At 40.5% G+C, this 23,722-nt stretch overlaps 1 protein-coding gene across 8 annotated transcripts in view; it reads right to left on the bottom strand.

Annotated features, from left to right (window-relative positions):
• Positions 1–23,722, bottom strand: part of ARMC2 (armadillo repeat containing 2) — a 134,827-nt gene that overhangs the window by 50,766 nt on the left and 60,339 nt on the right. For all 8 annotated transcript variants that reach the window (XM_077780065.1, XM_077780060.1, XM_077780064.1 and 5 more), the window contains 2 exons: positions 14,855–15,000; positions 10,839–10,938 (listed from right to left, as the gene is read on the bottom strand). In XM_077780065.1, the coding sequence (XP_077636191.1) occupies positions 10,839–10,938; positions 14,855–15,000 (246 nt within the window). The remainder of the gene's footprint in view (positions 1–10,838; positions 10,939–14,854; positions 15,001–23,722) is intronic.

Here is a 23,722-nt window from a genome sequence, read left to right as displayed (position 1 = left end):
TTTGCATAACAATGGAGTCGGCCTAGCAACAGTTCTGGCCAGCCAGAGCTCACACAAACAGGTACACCTACTGCAAGAAGCCTGACCTCACCTGTGCCTTCCAGTTATAGCCTGTGGGATATTCTCTTTAGTTTTGAATATATTGTGCCCTTAGGAGCCAGCACATTACTCGCGGTCTCAGTGGGCTCCGCACTGCTGTAAATGAAATTGCTTTAACTGGAACAAAGCCAGGAGCCCGCCACAGCTGAGCAGCCAGCAAGCTCCCGCAGCAGCAGTTGTTGATGTGACCATCCACGTGAGGGAGACTGGCCTCAAGTCAGCGAAGGAGGCTCTCCTTCTACCCAGGGATATGGAGACTCAGGCCTTATGGGGCTTGCTGACCCCGAAGTCCAGCCCTGGTGAGGAGAAGAGGCAGGATCTTGGACCATCTGGGCTTACAGGCAGATCCCCAAACTCCTCACTCACCAAATCCTCACCTGCCTGATCCCCCAGACTTGGCCCTACTGGCATCTTTGATTCCCCACTCCCCTCACCAACCAGTCACTGAGCTCCCTTTGCTCTGCCATCTCAAAACCTCCCCCCACTCCTTCTTTCCCATGCCTGTTCTGGTTCATCTATCTGTAGCCTCTGGTTTACAGACCCTTGGTTGGATCCTCCCTGTTTTCATTGTTAATACCACTTCTTTTTTTTTATTTATTTAAAAAAAATTTTTTTAAGTTTATGTTTGAGAGAGAGAATGAGCAGGGGAGGGGTAGAGAGAGAATCCCAAGCAGTGTCTGTACTGTCAGCACAGAGCCCCATGCAGGGCTCAAACTCACAAACATTGAGATCATGACCTGAGCCGAAATCAAGAATCAAACACTTAACTGACTGAGCCACCCAGCTGCCCCTGTCAATCTACTTCTTGAAGCATAGCTCTTACATCACCCCCTTGCTCAAAAACATCCACTGCCTGTTAAATGTCAAAGCCAGCGTCCAGTGCATCATCCAGCCCCGTGTGACCAGTTCTGCATTGCCTGACATTATTACTCCCCACCCACAGCCAGCCAAAGTGAACACATTCCTCCTGGTTCCCCACACCCTTCCTACCGGGCCTGAAAATAACTGGTGTGCATAATGTTGACTATAAGGGAGGAACTATATCAAACTATCGCAGAAAGAATAAACTATGTTCAGCAGACTCCACTTACTTAGAAGAGAAGTACTTCTGCTAAATAAAAGAAAACATTTTAAAAAGATTTTCAAGATGCCCCATTTAAAATTGGGTTAGAAACTTCTCATGCAATCTGGATCCGAGAGCTGAATCACGATCTGCGATTTTGCAACATTTACCCAGCTTCCCTCAAAACAAAACCTCAACATGAATTGAACATACAGGTGAGCTGAAGAACAGATACATTTTACCAATCTGGAAGACAGACTGCACCACAGCAAAAACTGCTAACTAACCCTACGGTGCTGAAAGTGGGTCAGCAGTGTGCATAAGTGCCGCACCATACAAAATGGGAGGATCTGAGATGCTGGCGACTCAAAACCCAGAGTCTGAGTAGAAGAGCACTTAAAAACCTGCAGGGATTATACTTGATGCCTCCATGCATCTATCCATTCCATCAGTCACCATTTATGCTTCTGGATGTGGCTATCACTCAAAAGCACCAGGCGAGGCTAGAATTTCACTCTGCTCTGTTCTGTTTTTTAAGTCCGCAGACATAAGTCAGGCGTTTGGGTTTCGTGCTGAGCCAGGGAAGAGCCAGTCCCACAAGGGCAAAGCAGCAGGAGCTGGGAAGAAGGAACAAGCGAAGAGCTTATTGTGCTGCCCGCCTGGTCAGGGGTATAGACCAAGGCCAAGGCTGAAAAAAGGAGTAAGCTCAGCCAAACGCTAGCACAACCCACTGGGAATGTGGCTGCAGAGGGGCTGGGAAGAGAGCCATAGGGCACGCTCCTGCCAGGCAAGAGGCAGAGGGCGAGCCTGGAGCCAAGCTGCCATATAAAGGCTCCAGGGGAAGGGGTGGAGGCGCCTCCCTGACCAATCCTCACCGGACCCCAAAGGAGATGGAGCAGAGAGAGAGGTCACGTTATCTCTGGGCTGTTGCACGGCGACTGTGGTTGCATTACAGAGGAACGGTGAGGAAAATGGCAGATGCCTGTGCTCTCAGCCCATACCCTTCAGACATTCCAGGTCTCACTGTCAACACCACGATGCCTAAGCATTCCAAATCAGACAGTGCTCACTGTGCGTACGTGCCTGAACATGATCGCTTACCCTAAAAGTTGTCTAAATGGAATGAGAGAGGCGTGACTTTAAAAGAAGCACAAGCAAGGACATGTCGGGCGATTCCCAGACAGTGTTTTTGAAGGCTCTGATGAGGGTCCTGCCTCTGGATGTTCCGCTTAAAAATAAAACAAAAACAAAAACAAACAAACAAAAAACAACAACAAGAAACTGGCCATATCTCAAATGGAGAGGGTCAGATAGGCAGTTGCTCAATGGGCACGAGTGAGTGATGGGAACGTAGATAAAGGTTATTCTTTTTGGACCATGGCCTCGGTAAAATATTGTCCATCTTAAAAATCTCATTTGAGGCATTTTACCGGATCTCCTGCCCATTAGATAAACATTTACAGAAGAAATGGGGAAAATCCCTTCATGTTCTTCCGAAAAACAAACTGGCGCATATTTTGTGGAGATGCTAAATGTAGCAACGGTGACGTCAGAGGCACCTCCTAGGGCAGGCCCTGGTTTGCAAGGCTGATGTTGACCCCGCTCATCCCTGCGTTACTAGGCCCATCTGTTTGTACATTTGGTTCATACCAAATGCAGTTTACACCATAGAGCCTACAATATGTGCATATTTCTTAAATGAGATTTGTCATTTAATTGAATTTTGGTTACCATTTTTAATAGATGCTTTACCTAATGCTGACATTTAGCTTTCAAACTGCATCAAGCTGACTGAAATGTGCTCCAGTCTCTGTTTGTGTGTGTGTGTGTGTGTGTGTATGGGAACTGGAGTGATTAGTTGTACCAGGGATCTTGGACCAATTAACATCCTAGACAGGAGCCAAAGAAGTTTCCCTTGTTCTCCCTGAGGAAGTCCTTTGTAAGAGCCGGGAGGGGTGGATTCCTTTTCTCTGAGACTGCTGATAAACCAGAAACCCTGGCTGGTACCACAGCCTCAGACACAGACAGGCCCACATCACAGAAGGGCTGCGTGCAGAGAAGGGTGGAAAAAACCGGGCCATCCTTTGACTGTATATGCACTAATCTTCAAATGTATCTGTTGCGAACTTATAGTTAAAGGCGAAAGATTTATGCGATCTGAAGAGAAACCAGAGTATTTGTTGTGAACTTATAAAATCTCGATGTGGTATATACTGAACTTGCTCAGAGCAGGACATTGGTAGGAATATTTGGTGATTATTTTAACAAGAAAATTTGGGGATTATTTCACCAGCTACAAATCCATGGCTCATGGTTTGTCTAGCTAACCGAGGTTAATGAGCCCTCCCTTTTGCAACCCTGAACTCACCAGAATGAATCTAAGTGGTTCGCTCTGACCAGTGCCTGAAGCCTGTGTTATCAAAGCATTATCAATGTTATCACTGGGTTACGACCTAGGACTAGTTTTTTTCTTTGTTGTTTTTTTTTTCCAGGACTTCTTGTTTTGACACATGTCTGGCAGAAAAAATTCATAGAAGAATCTAATAAACCATCTCATTTTCCCTAGCTAAGAAACCTTCTAGCTATTGGTGCAGAAAGCAAAAGACATGAGGCGCCTGGGTGGCTGGGTCAGTTGAGCCTTCGACTTCAGCTCAGGTCATGATCTCAAGGTTCATGGGTTAGAGCCCTGCACCAGGTTTGCTGCTGTCAGCTCAGAGCCTGCTTTGGATCCTCTGCCCCCCCCCCTCTCTCTCTGACCCTCCCTCAGTCATGCTCATTCTCTCTCTCAAAAATAACTGAAAACATTTAAGAACAAAAAGCAAAAGACTTGGCTGTCAGCACTTACTGGGGAAACCTACCCAACATCTGGCCTGTCTTGCTAATTTGGCTCCTGGCTTTGTAAGAGAAAGTCACTTTCAGCCCTAGGCCCGCAGAGAAAGAATGACCCTGTGTGGCTGATTTGATTAATCACTTTAAAATCTCTTGAGGTTTTGTAGAAACTCTCTGCCATCAATATTGGAGAACATTGTTTTAAGGAACCACCTTCATAATTTGTACCATAGGTTCCCAAACCTGCTATTCATTTCAATCATTTGAGGAGCCTCTAAAAGTAGGTCCTGGGGCTCCATTTCAGACCTGAATCCGAATCTCCCAAGGTGGGGCCTGTGAGCCTGTATTTTTAAGCTCCCCCAGCTGATTCTGATGATAAGCCAAGTCCAGAAGTTACTGACTTAAATCAGGAAGGAATTAGAAATCTCCCCACCTTAATCCCTACTCTCTGATTTGTTTTTAAATATCACTTTAAAAAATAAAAATCCATTTTCCTTGTAAAAAAAATTCTTACAACACAGATGTATAAAAAACAAAAGTGAAAATGCCCCCCAGTAACCCTTCGTTATCATTGACCTGATAGACATAAATACATTTTTAAAAAGACCCATTTTTTAAAAAATTTTGAGAGAGACAGAGACAGCATGAGTGGGAGAGGGGCAGAGAGTGAGAATCCCAAGCAGGCTCTGCACTGTCAGCACAGAGCTGATGTGGGGCTCGAATCCATGAACTGTGAGAGCATGACCTGAGCTGAAACCAAGAGCAAATGCTTAACCACCCAGGTGCCCCTAAAAAATACCCATTCTTATATGCGGAGCCAGACTTGACCTTGACAAGAGATGAATATGAATGTAGATATGAATGTTAAAAAACAGTGTTGGGGGTATTGGGGTTTTGTTTTTGTTTGTTTGTTTGTTTACTTTTGGCATTTTCTCATACAATTTTTCTTTGTTTTCCTTCATTGGGAAAAACAACAGATAAGGGAGGAAACATTCTCCCAGTAGCAACCAGCACTGGTGCTACCTGGGACAAAACAAAATTTCCCCACTTGGTGGACCTTGGGAGTGGCAGGCACCATTTGCTATGGAGCTCCTCAGCAGCTTGAGAAGATCACTTAAAGAGGTGTGTGTGGAGGGTGCCTGGGTGGCTCAGTTGGTTGAGCAGCTGACTCTTGATTTGCACTAAGGTCCCGATCTCATGGTTTGTGGGTTTGTAGCCCTGAGATGGGCTCTGCACTGACAGCACAGAGACTGCTTGGGATTCTCTCTCTTTCTTTCTGCCCCTCCCCCACTCACACTCTGTCTCTCTCAAAATAAACTTTTTTTTAAAAAAAGGTGTGTGTAGGGGGTTTTCTTTTTTTGTCCTTTTTTTGAGATTTTTGTTTTCTATGTTCTTTGAAGATATGCTTTGCCATGAACATGATTTGATTTAAAAATGAATCTCAGGAAAATAAAATCTCTGCTGATTCCCAGCATAGTCCTCAGACTTTTAAGACAAGGCTAACACTGACCTCTCAGAATAAAGATAAGGTATATAGTCTTTCTGCTTGTTTAATCGTTTGGTGATAGTATTAAGAGACTACAAGTCTCCCAAAGTATATGTCTACAGCTCAACTTAGTCTCAGATTTTTATAAATAAAAATAATTATGGAAAGAAATAATTCTATTTTAAAAGTTCCTGGGGGACTGGTGAATTTTCCAAAGATTCGTTCAAAGCCTCAACATCCAAATAAATCTCAGCAAAGTTTTTAGCCACTGCAGATGAACGCACTCACATCAGAACATGCATGCTGTGGGATTTCTAGATTTACTTTTATTTCTAAAAAAGGGGGAAATACAAATCGTATTCACCTGGCCACTTGGGAACATGAACCTAAAACGCTATGCTGGTCTGAAGGAATTTCAAATCCATCATTTCTGTGTTACTCTTGTGTACGACCACACACCAATATGAAAAATGTCGGAAAACAATGATTATTATTTCCTCCTCCAAACTAGGAAGAAGAAAGTAAATATTTAAGGAAGGGATACTAGAAAATAATTTTATAACGCCTTATGGATTCCAAAGTACGTATTTCAAATACTCAAAATTCATTCTTTCAGCACTTTATCATGAGTCTAGGACACCAAGCTTCATCTCAGGTTTATCGAAACAGGGCCTATGTCCTTCAGGACTCCAGGCAGTGGGTGAGACAGCTGTACAAAACAAAAGAAAACAAAACAAAAAACCATTTGGAGAATCACAAATAAAATATTTACAAAGACTTATGGAGCTTTTGGTTAATGATTTTAGGAAGTAGTTGGGACACATAACTACTTCCTTGTATCCTGAATGATATCCTTGCTCTTCTAAAATATTTTAGTCTAGAGGAAAATATAAATTATGTATCTATTTTTCTTGCTAGAAAAAAATTAGAGGTGGTTCAAAACTGCAACATATCATTCTTTAGGATAAATAAGATACAGGATAGAGTCAAAGTATAATTTTTGAGAAGTTAACAACATGACTCTCATATAGATATAAAATTAACACATTAAAAAAATTGCTTCTCTCATTAATGAGAGAGCCAATACAATTGTTAGGCTGGCTCCAAGAACAATCAAAGAACTGGGTGCTTACAAGCATTAAAAATAATGTTAGACTACTAGGTTAGATACACACTTGGCTATAGCCTACAAGGTCATAAAACCCTAACTTTAGAGATTATCTTGTCTACCAGACAGAAATCTACAAATTAATGTGTAACTTTATAGCTCCTGAGTTCTAATCAAATAGTAAATAGTAAGTTTAAACAGAGATACATTCTCCTCAAGAATTAAGCCTATTAAACAGTTCACAGCATGACTTTGTCAGGACATGTAGCCTCCCAGTCCAAAATCCTATTTCTAAGTTGTGGATATTTTTTTCTTTTATTTTTTAACTGATTAATTTATTTTGTGTGTGTGGGGACGGGGGGGGTGGACAGGGAAAGAATCTAAGTGGGGAAGGAGCAGAGTGAGAGGGAGAGAGAGAATCTCAAGCAGGTTCTTAACTGTCAGCACAGAGCCCAACTTGGGGTTTGATCCCACAAATTGTGAGATCATGACCTGAGCTGAGATCAAGAGTTGGATGCTTAACTGACTGAGCTCCCCAGGTGCCCCTGGATAATTTTTCTTAATCATAGTGAAGTGGTGAAGATTAGGGACACTCTGCCTGGGTCTTTGGTTCTGGGTGTACTAGCTACATTAAAATCTTTAAAATGATACACTGATAAGGGAGGAATTGAGTATCTTGAAGAGGAGGAGACATGAGAGCTACATCTTTTATATTAACTAGACCTTGAAGATGAGAAGTGACAAGAGATATTTTATCCAAGAGTCTCCTCAGGCCTGCTCACTAAGAGCCTATTCATATTCAATTTTATTTAAGACTTTTTTAGGTGATACTTTTAACAAGTTTTATTACAAGGTTCACCTAATTGCAAGCAAATAATCGCAAAAGGAAAGTAAAGATTACCAAGAGCAGAGTCACCAATGAATAGAAAAGGAAGAGAGAGAAATCTAAAAAAAGAAGACACAGACATTTAAAGAATCTCATCAGGGACACCTGGGTGGCTCAGTCGGTTGAGTGTCCGACTTGGGCTCAGGTCATGATCTCTCAGTTCCTGAGTTTGAGCCCCAAGTCGGGCTCTGTGCTGACAGCTCAGATCCTGGAGCCTGCTTCAGATTCTGGGTCTCCCTCTCTCTCTGCCCCTCTCCCCCCCCTTAAAAATAAATAAATATTTAAAAAAATAATAATCTTATCAACAGACTCATGTCCCGGTATGGGACAAAGAGCCCCTAGAGCAATAATTAATGCTTGTAATATTGACCTTTGGCATCAAGAAGAGGTTAAATTATTTTTAGTGTCTTCTAAGAAAGTAAGGGAATATGTAGTATATTTGAATATGATCTTCACTGCAATAACTAAAATAATTTAATAAATATGCATTTCCTTGATGGTTCTGGACACAACATGAACTGTACATAGTTTGCAAGGTGCTCTTCATTCTTTTTTTTTTTTTTAATTTTTTTTTTATTTCTAGGAGAGAGAGAGAGAGACAGCGTGAGCAGGGGAGGGTCAGAGAGAGAGGGAGTCACAGACTGAAACAGGCTCCAGGCTCTGAGCTGGCTGTCAGCACAGAGCCCGACGCGGGGCTCGAACCCACGAACCGCGAGATCATGACCCAAGCGAAAGTCAGACGCTTAACCGACCAAGCCACCCAGGCGCCCCAAGGTGCTCTTCATTCTTCTTTGAACCAAAATAACTTTAATAGGAACATAAAATTATCATATAGACCAAGAGAGAAAAATATGGCTTTGAAATATCAATTTTGCTTTATGAGAACTATTGGTCCAAAGTGAAAAGTAGTTCACTAAGAGACACAGTAAAAATTTTATGCAGATTAAACCTGAAGATATGTAGTCCCTTGCACCAGCAAAAGCATACCCTTAGCTATGTTGACATCTCAAGTGCCTCATATTGGCAAGATACCAGGAGTTTTGTCTGTTTATTAAACATGGCCATCATCCAAGCTATAATCAGAAAAACAAATGGTTATTTACTAGTAATGCTACAAAACAATAGGACTATTTGTCAGTACTGAACTGATACGTATTCTTCCTTTTTAAAAAATTACAGGTTATGACATAACTTAAAATCAAAATGTTAAACTGAAATGCTTTCTTTAACCCACACTTGAAAATTCTAGTGCAAGCAAAGATGGCTTCTCTGGTTATAGTTCTCTAAATCATCCAAAATCGAAACACCAAAGCAAAAAAGCACAATGATGATAAAATAAAATTACAATGAAAATCCATAAAATCTCATTTTCAAATAAAATCCATAACTAAACTTTTTAAGTATAAGATCTAAGAGAATTCTTTTAATGTAAACTAACTTTTCTGCCATTTTAATACTTAAAAAGAAAGCCAGGAATAGGAATGCCTAAGATTTTCGTTGGATTAACTCACTTGTCCTAAGATTACATTTCTGATAATATATTGCGCCAAGATCTACATTAATAAATGCTTAATGGACACTTAAATTAACAGCAGATTGAGAATACTTTCGGGTAGATTAATCAAATCCATTCTTCATCTGCCACAGCAAATTCTTATACCTGGAAATCTTTCAAAGTATGTAATTTAGAGAAAATACAAAATATGTAGATGAAAGAAAGCATTTGTAACCCGGATACTCAGAATCAGAAACTCAAGTACATATTTGTAAAGTAGTGTTTAAAAGACAAATAGAAACTTAACACTTTAAGCAAGGTTTTATCATCTTTAAAATGTAGTAACGTATAATATGAGCATAGAAACTTCTCTGTCATCTGTATAACCAAAAAGATACAAGTAACATTTTAATAAATTAGCTAATAATAGCATAAAATCTGACAAACTTAGTCATTCTCAGCAGAAATATTTGACTGAGTAAAAATAAATTCAGTGCTATTTGTGGCATACAGGGGTTATATTTTGAGGTGGTTTTGAGGTGGCCAATGTAAACAAACAGAAAGCTTTATATTAAAATGTCAGTATACACATAAATTACTTGGTTTTAAACTGATGAAACCTAGTGTGTGATTCTGAAATTTTATCATACTTGAAATCAATATGTATTGTGTTCATGTATAAAATGTCTCATGAAGCACTCTCATGATGTCACTGTAATCACTTATAAAGCTGAATAAAAATAAACTGCATTTAATGAATATTCAGACTCATAATAAAATTTAATGTCTGTACTATCATGATTATATGAAGGTGGAGTCATTTGTGGCTTCCTCCTTTTTCTTAAACAGCTCTATATACTTTTACCCAATTCATTAAAACCAAAGTATTTTCTTTCTGAAACTTTTTTTAGTGCTTATTTATTTTGAGAGACAGAGTGAGAGAGAGTGAGCAGGGGAGGGGCAGAGAGAGAGGAAAGAGAAAATTAAGCACAGAGCCTGATGCAGGGCTCAATCTCATGAACTGTGAGATCATGACCTGTGCTGAAATCAAGAGTTGGATGCTAAACCAACTAAGCCACCCAGGTGCCCCTGTTTTCTTTCTAATATTTACCTTATTTTAGAAGAATTCATCTTCTAAATGCCAAAGTATCAAAGAATTAGAGAATTTTCAGGCTAGAAGAATCTTTAGAGGATACCCGCGCAGGGGTATCCAAACTGGGCTTTGCAATAGAAGTCCCCATGGTTCTCAGTCAAATGCAGATGGCCAGGCCCCTTCCCACCCACCTGGCTCAGCAAGCCCGGGACAGGGCCTGGAAATAACCCCCATCCCACCCCAGGACGACTCTCGTGTAAGTGTCTGTGCATCACTGGCAGGAACAACACTGTGCACCCATCGTCTTCCCTAAACCAGGGATCCAACCGCATCAATGTCCTATTGTAGCCATTTCTCCCTCAAACTACTCCCTCCTCAACTCCTACAGGTAACTCTCACTCCTGGGGCTGCCCGTTACACATCAGATTGAAGCTTCTGATAGAAACCTGTACATTCAAAACACAAGGTCATTTATTTTATTTTATTTTTATAGTTTTTATTTATTTTTGAGACAGAGAGAGACAGAGCATGAATGGGGGAGGGGCAGAGAGAAAGGGAGACACAGAATCTGAAACAGGCTCCAGGCTCTCAGCTGCCAGCACAGAACCCGATGCGGGGCTTGAACCCATGAACCGTGAGATCATGACCTGAGCCAAAGTCAGACACTTAACCGACTGAGCCACGCAGGCGCCCCCAAAACACAAGATCATTTAACATGGGCATACACAAATACACCAATGCAAAGACAAATCGAAGAATTAAAAGCATGGAGAACTGACCTGTTTCTTCTGGTATTTGTTTATCACTTTCAAAAACAAGGAGTAACATCTGGAATAGTTGGCCAGGGCTACACAGCAGTCATGGTAAGAAGTAAGTTTGCTGCAGAAATGCCAAATGGGAAAATAAAAATAAACTCTGTGTTTTTTTCGGAAAGCTCAAATACACATAGGGTTACTTTAAATGCAGACTTTCAAAGCATTGCCCAGTAAATGGAAAGGAGTCTAGAAATACTCCACACACCAGTCCAGAGAAGCCACAAGGAGGCTTGCTGTCTGTCTGCTCTAGACTCTGGGGGCATGGAGTTAGGGGTGGAGGGTCCAGGAGAAAAGGTCCTTTGAAAAAAGGACCACGTGTATACAGTGTGAATTTACACTATCCATGTGGTTCAGAACACATAACCCAAGAAATTTACACAAAATCTGTTTAGATAACAACCAGTGACTCCCCTGGGAACTTGTCAGAAACAAATGTTAAAGTACTTGAACTGAGGCTTGTAGTGGCATACTAATAGCAGGCAAAATAGGCCTTAAAGCTAAATGGCTTTGAAATTTTGAAAGCATGCAAACAAGTGAGTACCCACAAGGCAGTACTGACAAACCACTATGGAATTGGGACGTGTTCATAAGTCTCTTGTTAAGTGAGAGATTAATAGGTAAAACATCATCAATATCTGAAAAACTTGACCATTAACAGGTCTCAGCGAATTTTCAGAGAACTGGTGTCTTCCAGATCACGTTCTCTGGTCAAAGAACAATTAAGTTAGGAAAGCAAAGTAAAAATACATATTTTAGAAAACATGCTTTTGAAAACTTAAAAACATAATTTATGGGTCAAGGAAACATAACAATTAAAAAAAAAACCACTTAGGCCTGAATAACTAAAAATACTACAAATCAAAATGTGTGGGATACAGGTAAAACAGTATTTAAAGCAAAATTTATGAAAGTCTTAAGAAAGACTTTAAAAAAGAAATTGAATTTCCAACTAAAACAGAAGAAAATTATAATACATCCAAAGATAGTAGAAGAAAAGGATTAAAACAGCTAAGAACAGTAGGAATATATCAGGAAACAAACATACAATAGACTGGATCAATAAATCTGTTAGTTGTTTGCAAAAACTAATAAAATTGGCAAATCTTTGGTAAGACAGATAAAGAAAAAAGGAGAAACATCATAAACAATCAAAATAAGGAATGAAAGTGAGTATCAACAACACAGATGTAGTGTAACATAGTGGTTAAATGTATGAATTCAAAATTTGCCTGGTTTGAACTGCAACTGTTCGACACCAAGAAAACTACTGAACCTCTCTGTGACTTCAGTTTCCTTAAATGTAAAAGGAAGACAATGATAGCACCTACCTTTTAAAGTTATTATAAGGATAAATGAATTAATATTTGGATAGTGCTTAGAACATTGCCAGGCATGTAGTAGTCACTATGTAAATATTTGTTAAATTAGTAAAATAACAAAAGGGGACATGATTAGAGATGCAATAGAGATGAAAAGAATAACAAGAGAATATTTGGAATGGCTTTATATTATTTGAAAACTTAGATTAAATGGGCAGTTTCCCATAAAAATATAACTTTTTGAAACTAACACAAGAGGAAATATGGCTGGATATATAGCCACTAAGGAAAGTGAATCTGTGGTCAATGATACTCACACACTAATGGGTGCATACACGTTCTCACACACACCAGGATAAAGTAACTTTTCAAGCAAGTTCTACAAACTTTTCAAGAAACAGATAAGTTTGATTTTCAGAAATTCTTCTATAAAAGAGAAAGAGTGGGAACACTTCCCAACTCATTTTATGAGGCTGGTATAAACTTGACACTAAAACGAGATAAGGACAACATGAAAGGAAAAGTACAGGCTTCCTCTAACTCATAGATGAAAAATCCTACAAGAGATATTAGTCAATTTAACCTAGCAATGTACAGCAGTTTAACATGAGGCAACCTATTAATCTGTAACTACTACATTAATGCATTTAGAAAAGAAAATCTACATAATCAAAATAGATATAAGCATTCAAGACAATTAGTGCAAGAAAATTCTTCCTGAGCCTTCTGAAGGGTATCTACAAAAACCTGCAATAAATATTATTTTTAACTGGTAAAACCACAAAAATATTTTCTTTAAAGTCAGGAGAAAGGCAGCAAGTCCAACACTCTTACAACTTTGCATGGGACATCCTGGGCGATACAGTTAGAAAGAGGTGGGGATGGCAGGGAGGACTTGTAATGATGGGGGATAAAACCCCAAAACTATCCTTATTTGCATAGACAAATTGCATAGAAAATCCAAAAGAATCTATAAACTAACACTTAGATATAAATTTCACCAAGATTCTTGGATTGAAATTAATAAGCAAATATTAAATACTATTTATGTACGTCAGCAACAGCCTATTAGGAAATATTTTATACACTTATTTTATAGTCAGCATGTGCTATTACATTAGTTTGAGGTCTCCAACATAGTGATTCGACAATTCTATACATTATAACATATTCACCACAATAAGTGTAGTCACCATCTGTCACCCTACAAAGTTATTACAATATTACTGACTATATTCCATATGCTGTACTTTTCTTCCCCATGACTTATTTATTTTATAAGTAGAAGTTTGTACCTCTTAATCCCCTTAAAATATGTTTAGAGATTGCATGCATAATTGCAGCAAAAGCCATGAAGGAATAAATCTAACAAAAGATGTGCAAAGTCTTTTTGGAGAAAATTATAAAATTTTATGGAAAGAGATAAAAGAAGACATCATAAATGTTTATCGATGAAAGGCTCGGTATCATAATTGTGTCAATTCTCCCCCCTTGCATCCCAATTGCTCTACATACTCAGTGCTCTTCTATGAAAAATCCTAAAGTTCCTACCCCAGACCTTAGGTGGTTCTCCAATTCATGAGAAAGAGGGAAGAATTGAGATTTTAAAGGAGAAAAGAGGCAAAGAATTGATCTTGTCTTATAGCAAGACTTAAATCTATAACAGTACGAGCAATGCAGTACTGGTCTGAGGATGGACCAGAGGGCCTAGAAACAGACCTACAAGTATAAGGAACCTTGTGTTTAACTAACCAGACATTTAGAGTCAATGAAAAAACAAAATGGCATAGTCAATAAAAGGTCCTGGGACAACCAACTATCCACGTGGAAAAAATTAAATTGGATCTCTGCATACCACCATATATAAAAACAAAATTTATGATTTTACAGTGCTTCAAAATGAGAATGATAAGCACCCAGAATTAAGTACCCAGACAGGAAACTGCAGTGCTGAAAATCGGGTCTGGACTCATCCTCATACTGTGGTCAACTACCAACTCAGCCTTGTTGAAAGTTTCTATTTTGCTAAACAATTACAATAAAGTTCAAGAAAGACCCAGGTCTCTTGAGAAGGATAATTATGTTAAACCATTGGCTCAAAGAGCAGTGAGGGAGGAAATGTAATAATTTAAAGACAGAAATTAAACATCTTGCTTTGAAGTGACCTGGAGTGAAGTGCGAACACGACTCGTGAGTGTGTGAACCAAAGTTCGGTCAAACAACTGAAATAAAATAACCTTCTGTTACAAATCAGGTCAGATGAGATTTCTAAACAATGGTCCCCTTTCTGAGTTAAAACCCTTTGACTGTTTCCAAGTGTACTGGAAAGTTTACCATGTTTTGTGATATAGTTCTTTCTCCAATAGGCTAAGAGGAATTTATGTTTGTGTAAAAACCCTAATAGAACTCCTAACTCACCAAAGAACTAAGTGACTTCCAATGGATGAATTTAGAATCACATTACGGATACATATGAAATAGAGTCATTAGTTTAAATGCTTTATTTTGAGCTTGGGCCATTAGATTTATTTTTTTCTTCTCAGTGAAGTAAGAAGCAAAAATAGGATTCCTTGCCAGCCACTTGCACACAAATATTAAAGACTCCCCCGGACTTAAACCTTAGCATTTGTGTAAGGCTGTTTGTTTTCCTAGTCCACCTACCTGAATATTCTGGCAATATTGGTGCAGACATCCTTGTCAACCATGTGCTGTCCCATCACCATGCAGAGCTGCGGGAGGGCACTGATGCTTAGCAACTTACTTCTTGCTGGTGGTGAATCAGCCAAGTTTCTCAGTGTAGCAGTCATCTGAGATAAAAACACATTTGTGCCATTTTGTTTTTAATCAGAAAATACAGCTATACTAATCGGTACAACACAATTTCTCCTACAAGCTTCCTTAAATCAGTGGTAAAACCAAGATGCTCTGTTAGGCATCTCCTACCAGCGAACATGGGCCTAAGGACAAGTAGCATGAAACAAACAATAGAAATGGATACAAAGAAAGCCTATTTGGTTCAAAGGTAAAGAATGAGAAATTCATGTTAATAAGCAACTCATTTACCAAAACCCTAGGGTTAAATAGATCATCATCGGGGTTTGTTAGCTGTCCATCATAAGACGCTCACTTCACACTAAGACATGTGACCTCAGTTCCACAGATTAGAAACCTCTCATTCCAGGGGAATCTGGGTGGCTCAGCTGGTTAAACGTCCAATTTCCACTCAGGTCATGATCCCATGGTGTGATTTTGAGCCGGGTATTCGGCTCCCCATTGCTGGTGGGGATCCTGCTTGGGATTCTCTCTCTCTCTCTCCCCCTCCCCCACTCATGTGCGCATGCACGCACACGCACACACACACACACACACTCACACTCTCTCAAAATAAACTTTTTTAAAAATTAAAAAAAAAGAAACCTCTCAATCCATAGTCTTAAGAGTAGCATCAAATAATGCTGTGACCAACAGACATTTAAGACTGTTAGTTTCATTCTCTTCCAAGAGATAAGTATTGATTTCTTGCATATTCATCTTATTTTGTAAAAAATGTTTAGGAGAGCTATCTTTGTCTAAAAGTGAAGAAGAGAACAATTTAGTAAATCCAGTTTAGTAAAGTTTAATAAAATTAATGCTGCTGTTATCTAATACTTTCATTTTTTTAATTAAGTCTCTCTCTTTTTTAATTTAAATTTTAGTTAGTTAATATACAGTCCAATATTGGTTTCAGAAGTAGAATTCAGTGATTCATCACTTACATACAACACCCAGTGCTCATCATAGCAAGTGCCCTCCTTAATACCCTCACCTATCTAGCCCATCTCCCACCCACCTCCCTCCATCAACCCTCAGTTTGTTCTCTATCATTAAGAGTCTCTTGTGGTTTCCCTTTCTTCTCTCCCCCCCCCCATTCCCATATGTTTACCTGTTTTGTCTCTTAAATTCCACATGAGTGAAATCATATGGCATTTATCTTTTTCTGATTGAAGTATTTTGCTTAGCATAATACATTCTAGCTCCATCCATGTCATTGCAAATGGCAAGATTTTATTCTTTTTGATGTCTGAGTAATATATATATATATATATATATATATGTTCATCAGTTGATGAACATTTCAGCTCTCTCTACAGTTTGGCATAGTTGAAAATGCTACTATGAACACTGGGGTACATGTACCCTCTTGAATCTATATTTTTGTATCCTTTGGGTAAATACCTAATAGTACAATTGTTAGATCATAGAGTAGTTCTATTTTTAGGTTTTTGAGGAGACTCCATATTGTTGTCCAGAACAGCTACATCAGTTTGCATTCCCACCAACAGTGCAAGAGGGTTCCCCTTTCTCCACATCCTTGCCAACACCTGTTCTTTCTTGTGTTGTTATTTTTAGCCATTCTGACAGGTGTGAGGTGGTATCTCATTATGGTTTGGATCTGTATTTCCCGATGATGAGTGATCTTGACCATCTTTTCATATGTCTGTTAGCCACCTGGATGTTTTCTTTGGAAAAGTGTCTATTCAGGTCTTTTGCCCATTTCTTAACTGAGTTGTTTGTTTTTTGGGTGTTGAGTTTGATACGTTTTTTTATAGATTTTGGATACTAACCCATTATCAGATATGTTGTTTGCAAACATCTACTCCCATTCTGTAGGCTGCCTTTTAGTTTTGTTGATTGTTTCCTTCACTGTGCAGAAGCTTTTTATCTTAATGAGGTTCCCAATAGTTCATGTTCGCTTTCATTTTCCCTTGACTTCAGTGATGAGTCTAGTAAGAAGTTGCTGTGACCGAGGTCAAAGAGGTTGCTGCCTGTGTTCTCCTCTAGGAGTTTGATGCAGTGTGATCTTTCCTCATGGAACAGTACAGACAGGCTCTTGGTTAAGAAGAGTCAGCTCAGGATTTGGATGCCTGGTCAAATCCCAGCCCAACCACTCACTAGCTTTGGTTAGTCTGTGAACCTTCTGGGGAACATTTTTGTCATCAGTAAAGTTGGGATGGTGATAACTGTCCTCAAGTTGTGAGGATTCAATGAGACAAGAGGTGTGAAGGGCATTGCCAATGCCTATCACCTAAGAGGAACTCAAACATTGTGGGTCCCAACCCCACAGTTCTTGAGGAACTTCACACCCAAAATACAGATGAGAGATCACTGGCCTTAGAGTCAAATGTCAGAGACTCAAGTTCCAAATCTCTTTCTAGTTATGTGACTAGGTACCCACTCATTGCACAACTTCTCCATCCTTTCAGCTGTGAAAAGGGGTTCCAATCCCGCTCACCTTTTGGGGTGGTTGTGTGTATAAAATGGAAACATGGAACAATGTTTTTGTGCATTGTAGAGCACTATGTAAATATAAGGCTTCATTATAGTCATGGCTAATAAACTTGAAAAACAATTATTAAGATATGTATCTTTGATGAGTTTTCCTTGATAACAACAGCAACAAAAAGATTTTGTTGAAATATGATTGACTACCTTGAAAGCAGAGAAAATAAAAATAATGCTTCAAGTAAATGTGTTCAAGCCATTTGAAGTCAATTCAATTACACAGCAATTCAGTAAATTATTCCCTGAAAGCTCCGGCATCCAAAGCATTGGAGGGGAAAACAAACTACTTGAGCCTTCCACTTCACCGTAGATCCACAACACAGTCTCCCAAGCTAAGGAATGGTTTTGTGTGAAAGCTAATAAATCATTCTAGGCTTTCCAGGCCATCACCACCATAAAATGGAAAATTCTCATCATCAGGCCCTGGCTTTATCTGTTCTCCTTCTCCAGAGACAGCCCAGGCACTCAAGCACTTCTGGTTTACATCAACCCAAGGGATGACTCACAAGCTTTCCCGCTCGGAGTCCGAAGAGCTCAGATGCCCATGTGAATCCTGAACTGAAGCTAGGCCGTCGGAGGCCGGGGAACATACATTCTAACCATTGTGCACAGAAACATGTCCTCTTCCCTGGTCCCTAAGGCTTCATGGATTGGGCACCTTGATCTACCGCCATCCTCTCGCTCTCCACATCCAATCGCTGGTAAGGGACACTGTCAGCAAAAGGAATAGTAGTTTTCTTAGGAGCTTCTATTTTCTTGTTTCAACCTCAGTTTTTTCCCTCTCTCCACCATTTTTCTTACCTCATTAGGAAAAGTTATAGCAGCTCAAGTTTCCTCTATTCCCAAAATGCAGCTTTGATTAAATGGCCCAAATCAAGAGTAGAGGGGCACATTTACTCTCCGTGTGCTGCCCTCTCCATATACTGCCCATGTCACATTGTGGGGAGTATGTGGAGTTGAGTGAGATGTGAGACATCAAATATTTCCAGGTGTGTCACTTGTGATGCTGGTAGAATAACTTACATGAGACACGTGCTGCACACTTGAAAAATACATAGTAACACCTCAATCTATGCTACTACTGTCAACCCGGTTGTTCAAGTCCAAACCTCAGTGACATCCCAGAACCTGTCTTTCTGCTTTCTGTCACCATATGCCCTACTAGCTTTTTGTCCATTTCTCCTGGGATAATATTCCATTTTCGGACCATGGTCTACAAGGCCCAGAATGATCTGACCCTCACCAATCCCTCAAACTTCATCTCCTACCATATACCCTCCACAAACTGTTTACTGTTAGGTTATTGAGTATTATGTTTTATTGTCTGTCCAGTCCTCGATACTCAGAGCTTTAGTAAAGGCCTAGGCACGGTCTTTTCATCATTGTGCCCCTAGGACAAATCCAGTGCCTGGCACACAGTAGGTCTTCAATAAGCATTTGTGGATGGAATGAATGAATGGGTGAATACCTATAAATAGAAAGATTGGGATAATTTGAAAGGTTAGGATATCAGAAAGTCATGAATTAATCACACGATATCTTGGAAGTAGATGGATTTTAAGGTGATTTTAAAGGAGCAGAGGAATAAAAAAATAATGGATGAAAGAAAGATAGACTTCCTGGAGGGGGACCTGTATGTTCTCTATTCCATCTCATTTATTACAGCAGCTCCTTTCTAGGTTCTAAACTCCTCCCCGTTCACACCTTCCCCATTCACACCTTCTCCGTTCACACCTTCCCCATTCACATCTAGGGGTCACCTGTTCTTCTTCTTTCCATCACTGGGGTTGCTAGTTCCATTTAAGCCTGTGTCACCTCCTTCTCAAACTCTACCGACCTCTGAACAGTCTCTTCCAGTCTCTCCCCTGCCCTGTTCATCTCTCCACATGGTTCCCTGTGGCCACAGGAAGCATCTCAAAATCTAACCTTCCCTGTGCAAAGGCCTCCTCTGACTTCTGCTGGCCTGTCAGGTAAAATGCATCAAAAAGCATATCTTAAAGGTGCTCACTCTCCGCGGTGTAGTTCATGCCTCCAAGTTCACCTCTTGCTCCCCTTCCTCTTTTCAAATGCTGCCCCACACGCACATCCTTTGACCTCTCCAGAATGGCCTCCTCAACCCCCCTCCCACCTCATCTCCAGGCTGCCCATCCCCTGCTCATTTCTCTGGACTGGCTCAGGCTTACGTTTCGGTGCAGACTTCCGAGCACCTGGCCACGCCCTTTTCTAGGCTAACAGACCATCCTGTTCAAGCCTGAACCATGCCCAGCACAGAAGCAAAGCCACTGTTTCACACACCCTCTCTCCCACTGTGAGCTCCTCTGTGTACACACGGATTCTTACTCCTCTTTCTACTATGAAGACAATAAATAAAAAGCCCATAAAACGTGGCAGAGTGAAGCAGAGAAGAAGGGGTGGGGGGAGGGAAGGAGATGAGGAGGAGAAAGAAGAAAAGGAGGAGGAGGGCAAGGGAGCGGAAAAGGAGGACTTTCCCCTTTAAGAAGCCTCTGGCAAGAAAGTGCAGGGGATTAACGGAGGCCTGGTGGTAAACCAGGGCTCAAAGCTCCGAGGCCTGCAGATCAGAAGGTCACCAGGCAGAGGAAGCAGTGCAGGCCCCCATTTTGAGAGGCTGGCTGGGAGCCACCAATCTCACTGCAGGGTGGGGGTGGGGCTGACCACCAAGCATGGACAAGGGGCTGTTTCTGGGAAATATGTATAAAGATTGGCGGGAGGAGAGTCTCGTTAAATACTGTGGTGACAGTAAAGGCGAATTTCTAGTCAACCCACTCAACTCTCAGCCTTGCTCCAACTTTTAACAGAGATATATTTGCGGAAATCACTAATGAGTTTTCTGTTCCCCCAGGAAAGCCCACCCACTGGGCCTGCCTCTAAAATAGGAGTTCACCAAAGTCCAAGCTTTATGCTTCTGGAAGTGTATCCAGCTCTTAACTTTCCATTCTAATTTGTATTGTTCCTAACCCTAGTTATGTACTTTTCTGTTTTATTTTATATAATTTTTAAAGCCATCTCAAATGCTTCGGGACACAAAAAGAAGTGCAAATGACATGATTACATAGATGCCTGTTGAGCTTCTAAAGGAGCAATTCCCAAGTGTCATTTCACAAAGAAAGAGCAAACCAAAGAATATGAGTTTCTGTTCTTTTTTTCCTGTCTCCTAACAGTACAACTGCGTGGGACAGCTAGGCAAGTAGTGGGAAGAAGAAAAAGGAAAAGAATACGGTACTGATCACCTACCAAGACGATTAATGAGAATTTAAGTGTCCTTGCTTATTAGCAGTGGTTAGATGATGTTTGAGGCATCGCCTCCATTTTTGGTGTATATCAAGAAAGAAACATTCTGGTGTGATTCTCGTTACAAATTTACTCCTGAAAAATGACAGAGCTACACTCTACAACTCTATGGTGCTCATTTTTTCTGAGGCAGCCTCTTCTCTCCAGTTTCCCCAAATTCCTTGATCATAAAAGGTACTGGTCCCCACCCTCCATCAGAATCTCCAAGAAAATGTCTTATGACTTTGGCAAAGTCGTCCTATCTAGCACTGAACGTTCTCACTGTTTACTCAACACCGGGAGACACATTTTAAAGGGAAAGATTACATGGGGAAGTGATGAGATGATTCATAAAGCCTTGTATAATTTATAAAATTATATGAAAGCATTTTAGTACAGTAAAATTAGAATTCAAAAGTACCTATTTTTTAAAATTGATTATAGGCACTTAATTATCAATTTCAAATTATAGTCTCAACTATTAATTGAAAAACTTCAGCAAACACAAGAAATCATTGTCTTAAAATAGGAGGCCCTCCTGATTTACATCACAGGATTTAAGAATGAGAGCACAGGGTCCCTAGGTGGTTCAGTGGGTTAAGCGTCTGACTTCAGCTTGGGTCATGATCTTAGAGTTAGTGAGTTCAAGACCCGTGTCCGGGCTCTGTGCTGACAGCTCAGAGCCTAGAGCCTCTCTCTCTGCCCCTTCCCTACTCACGTTCTGTCTCTCTCTCTCTCAAAAATGAATAAACATTTAAAAAATAATTAAAAGAATGACACCATGGGCCCAGCAGCTGGGGCCTCATTTCTCCAACCTCTACTGCAGGGGTGGGGGCACAAGGCAGGGTGGGTGCAAAGTGCAGAGGGCTGTTTGGTTGACTTCAGCCTACGCATACTATGCATTTCCAAAGAGGATGGCCCTTTGCACCTTCCATCCTTTGGAATCCTCAGCCCTCAGGGAACTCATCAGCCTCTGCCCCAGAAGATATTCTGCCATGGGAGCTGCTCCAGAGCGAAGGGCATGTAGCTCACAGCCCACCACAGAACTCCTGTTTTGGTGCAATAAACGCTAAACAGGCTTTTTAGCTGGCCACAGAACTTCACCATCAACCATGATATTGTTCCTTGGAGAAATACTTTTCCCTATTTCAAAAAACCAGGTTTCAAAGAAACCTTTGGAACACAACGTAATTAAAGACTGTGCCATTAGTAGTTTGAAAATTATTATGTTTCCTCTACCAAAATCAGCATCAAGATTCAGTTTTATTTCTTTTTCTATATCGAATGCTATCATGGAAAGAATTTGGGCAGCTTACTTTATAGTTTTTAAAGCTATCCTGTGAACATGATCTCATTTGCTCCCTATACCAGCCCCCTAAGGCAGCCGGGAAAGGTATAAGAAGCCCCACTTTTCAGATGAGGAAACAGGCTCAGAAAGTCCACTGGCTACCAGATAGGTGGGCATCCTAAGCTCCGACTCCTTGTTTGTTGTCTCTCCCACTCCATTTGGCAGTCTCTAAAAGCATTCATTTTATTTCTCAATCATCTGGAATATCCATAACCAAAATCCCTTGAGCTTTATCTCGACTTAACTGCCAACTGCAGAATGGTTCACTTCCCGCTGATGATGTGAAAGAATAAACACGGCCGCCAGAGACCACAAACAGTGTCAAATGATTTAAGAGCCAAAGCCACACCATTTTCCAACCTCAGCAAAACCATCTCCCTCTATTAATAAAAGCACATTCATGTTTTGGACTTGTGCCCAATTGCGACCACAATATATACCAAAACCAGAGCCTCTGTGGTAACCCAAGAAGTTTCATATTGTCTCATATATGATTAATACGGTTCTGGCCGAGACGAGAGAAATCAGTGACAAGATGCCACCACACACATGAAGCCATGAGCACCCCAAATTCCTAAGCATTTTATTGGAGTTAAGATATGTGCATATGAAAGTGATAACAACTTATAATCCTTAATAATGCTTGGTGCCTGGCTATGGAGCCCATTTGGCACATTCCTACCGTAGGTGTCCTACGTCAGCAGGAAATGGTTGTGTCCTCCTCAAACGCCCAATGCCCTACTCTGAGACTATTTAACACTTGCCTATGTTTCTTATTGTTTCTCCCTTTCCTGCCTCTATGTCAGTTACCTTGGTAAAATGAGTAGGTAGCTGACTCTTCTAGTTGTAGCTATTACATGTATCAGCATACTTGAAATTTTGAATGGCATATAAACTATATAGTATGTCAATGTGGTAAAATGAGGAAAATGAATCTGAAAAAGATAATGTAATACCAAGAACTACCAAGTAATAACATTAATTTTCCGGATTACATGTTAAAGTTAGGGACATTTCTTTACTGCCAAAACTAATATGTCTACACTGAAGAGATGAGGCTGAGCAGATATGACAATAATTAAGAAGCAAATGTCAGGCTCCTGGGTGACTCAGTCAGTTAAGCACTGGACTTCAGCTCAGGTCATGATTTCGTGGTCCGTGGGTTCGAGACCCATGTCAAGCTCTGTGCTGACAGCTCAGAGCCTGGAGCCTGTTTCAGATTCTGTGTCTTCCTATCTGTCCCTCCCCTACTCAAGCTCTCTCTCTCTCTGTCTCTCTCAAAAATAAACAAACATCAAAAAAATTTTAAAAAGGGGGCGCCTGGGTGGCTTAGTTGGTTAAGCGTCCGACTTTCGCTTAGGTCATGATCTCGCGGTTTGTGGGTTCGAGCCCCGCGTCGGGCTCTGTGCTGACTGCCAGCTCAGAGCCTGGAGCCTGTTTCGGTCTGTGACTCCCTCTCTCTCTGACCCTCCCCTGCTCATGCTGTCTCTCTCTCTCCTAGAAATAAATAAAACATTTAAAAAATTAAAAAAAATTTTTTTAGAAAGGGGCGCCTGGGTGGTTCAGTCAGT

The sequence above is a fragment of the Crocuta crocuta genome, unplaced genomic scaffold (assembly GCF_008692635.1).
Source record: "Crocuta crocuta isolate KB4526 unplaced genomic scaffold, BGI_CrCroc_1.0 scaffold147, whole genome shotgun sequence".
Classification (NCBI taxonomy): domain Eukaryota; kingdom Metazoa; phylum Chordata; class Mammalia; order Carnivora; family Hyaenidae; genus Crocuta; species Crocuta crocuta.
The sequence above is the reverse complement of the archived record's forward strand: the minus strand, read 5'-3'. Positions and strand labels throughout refer to the sequence as shown.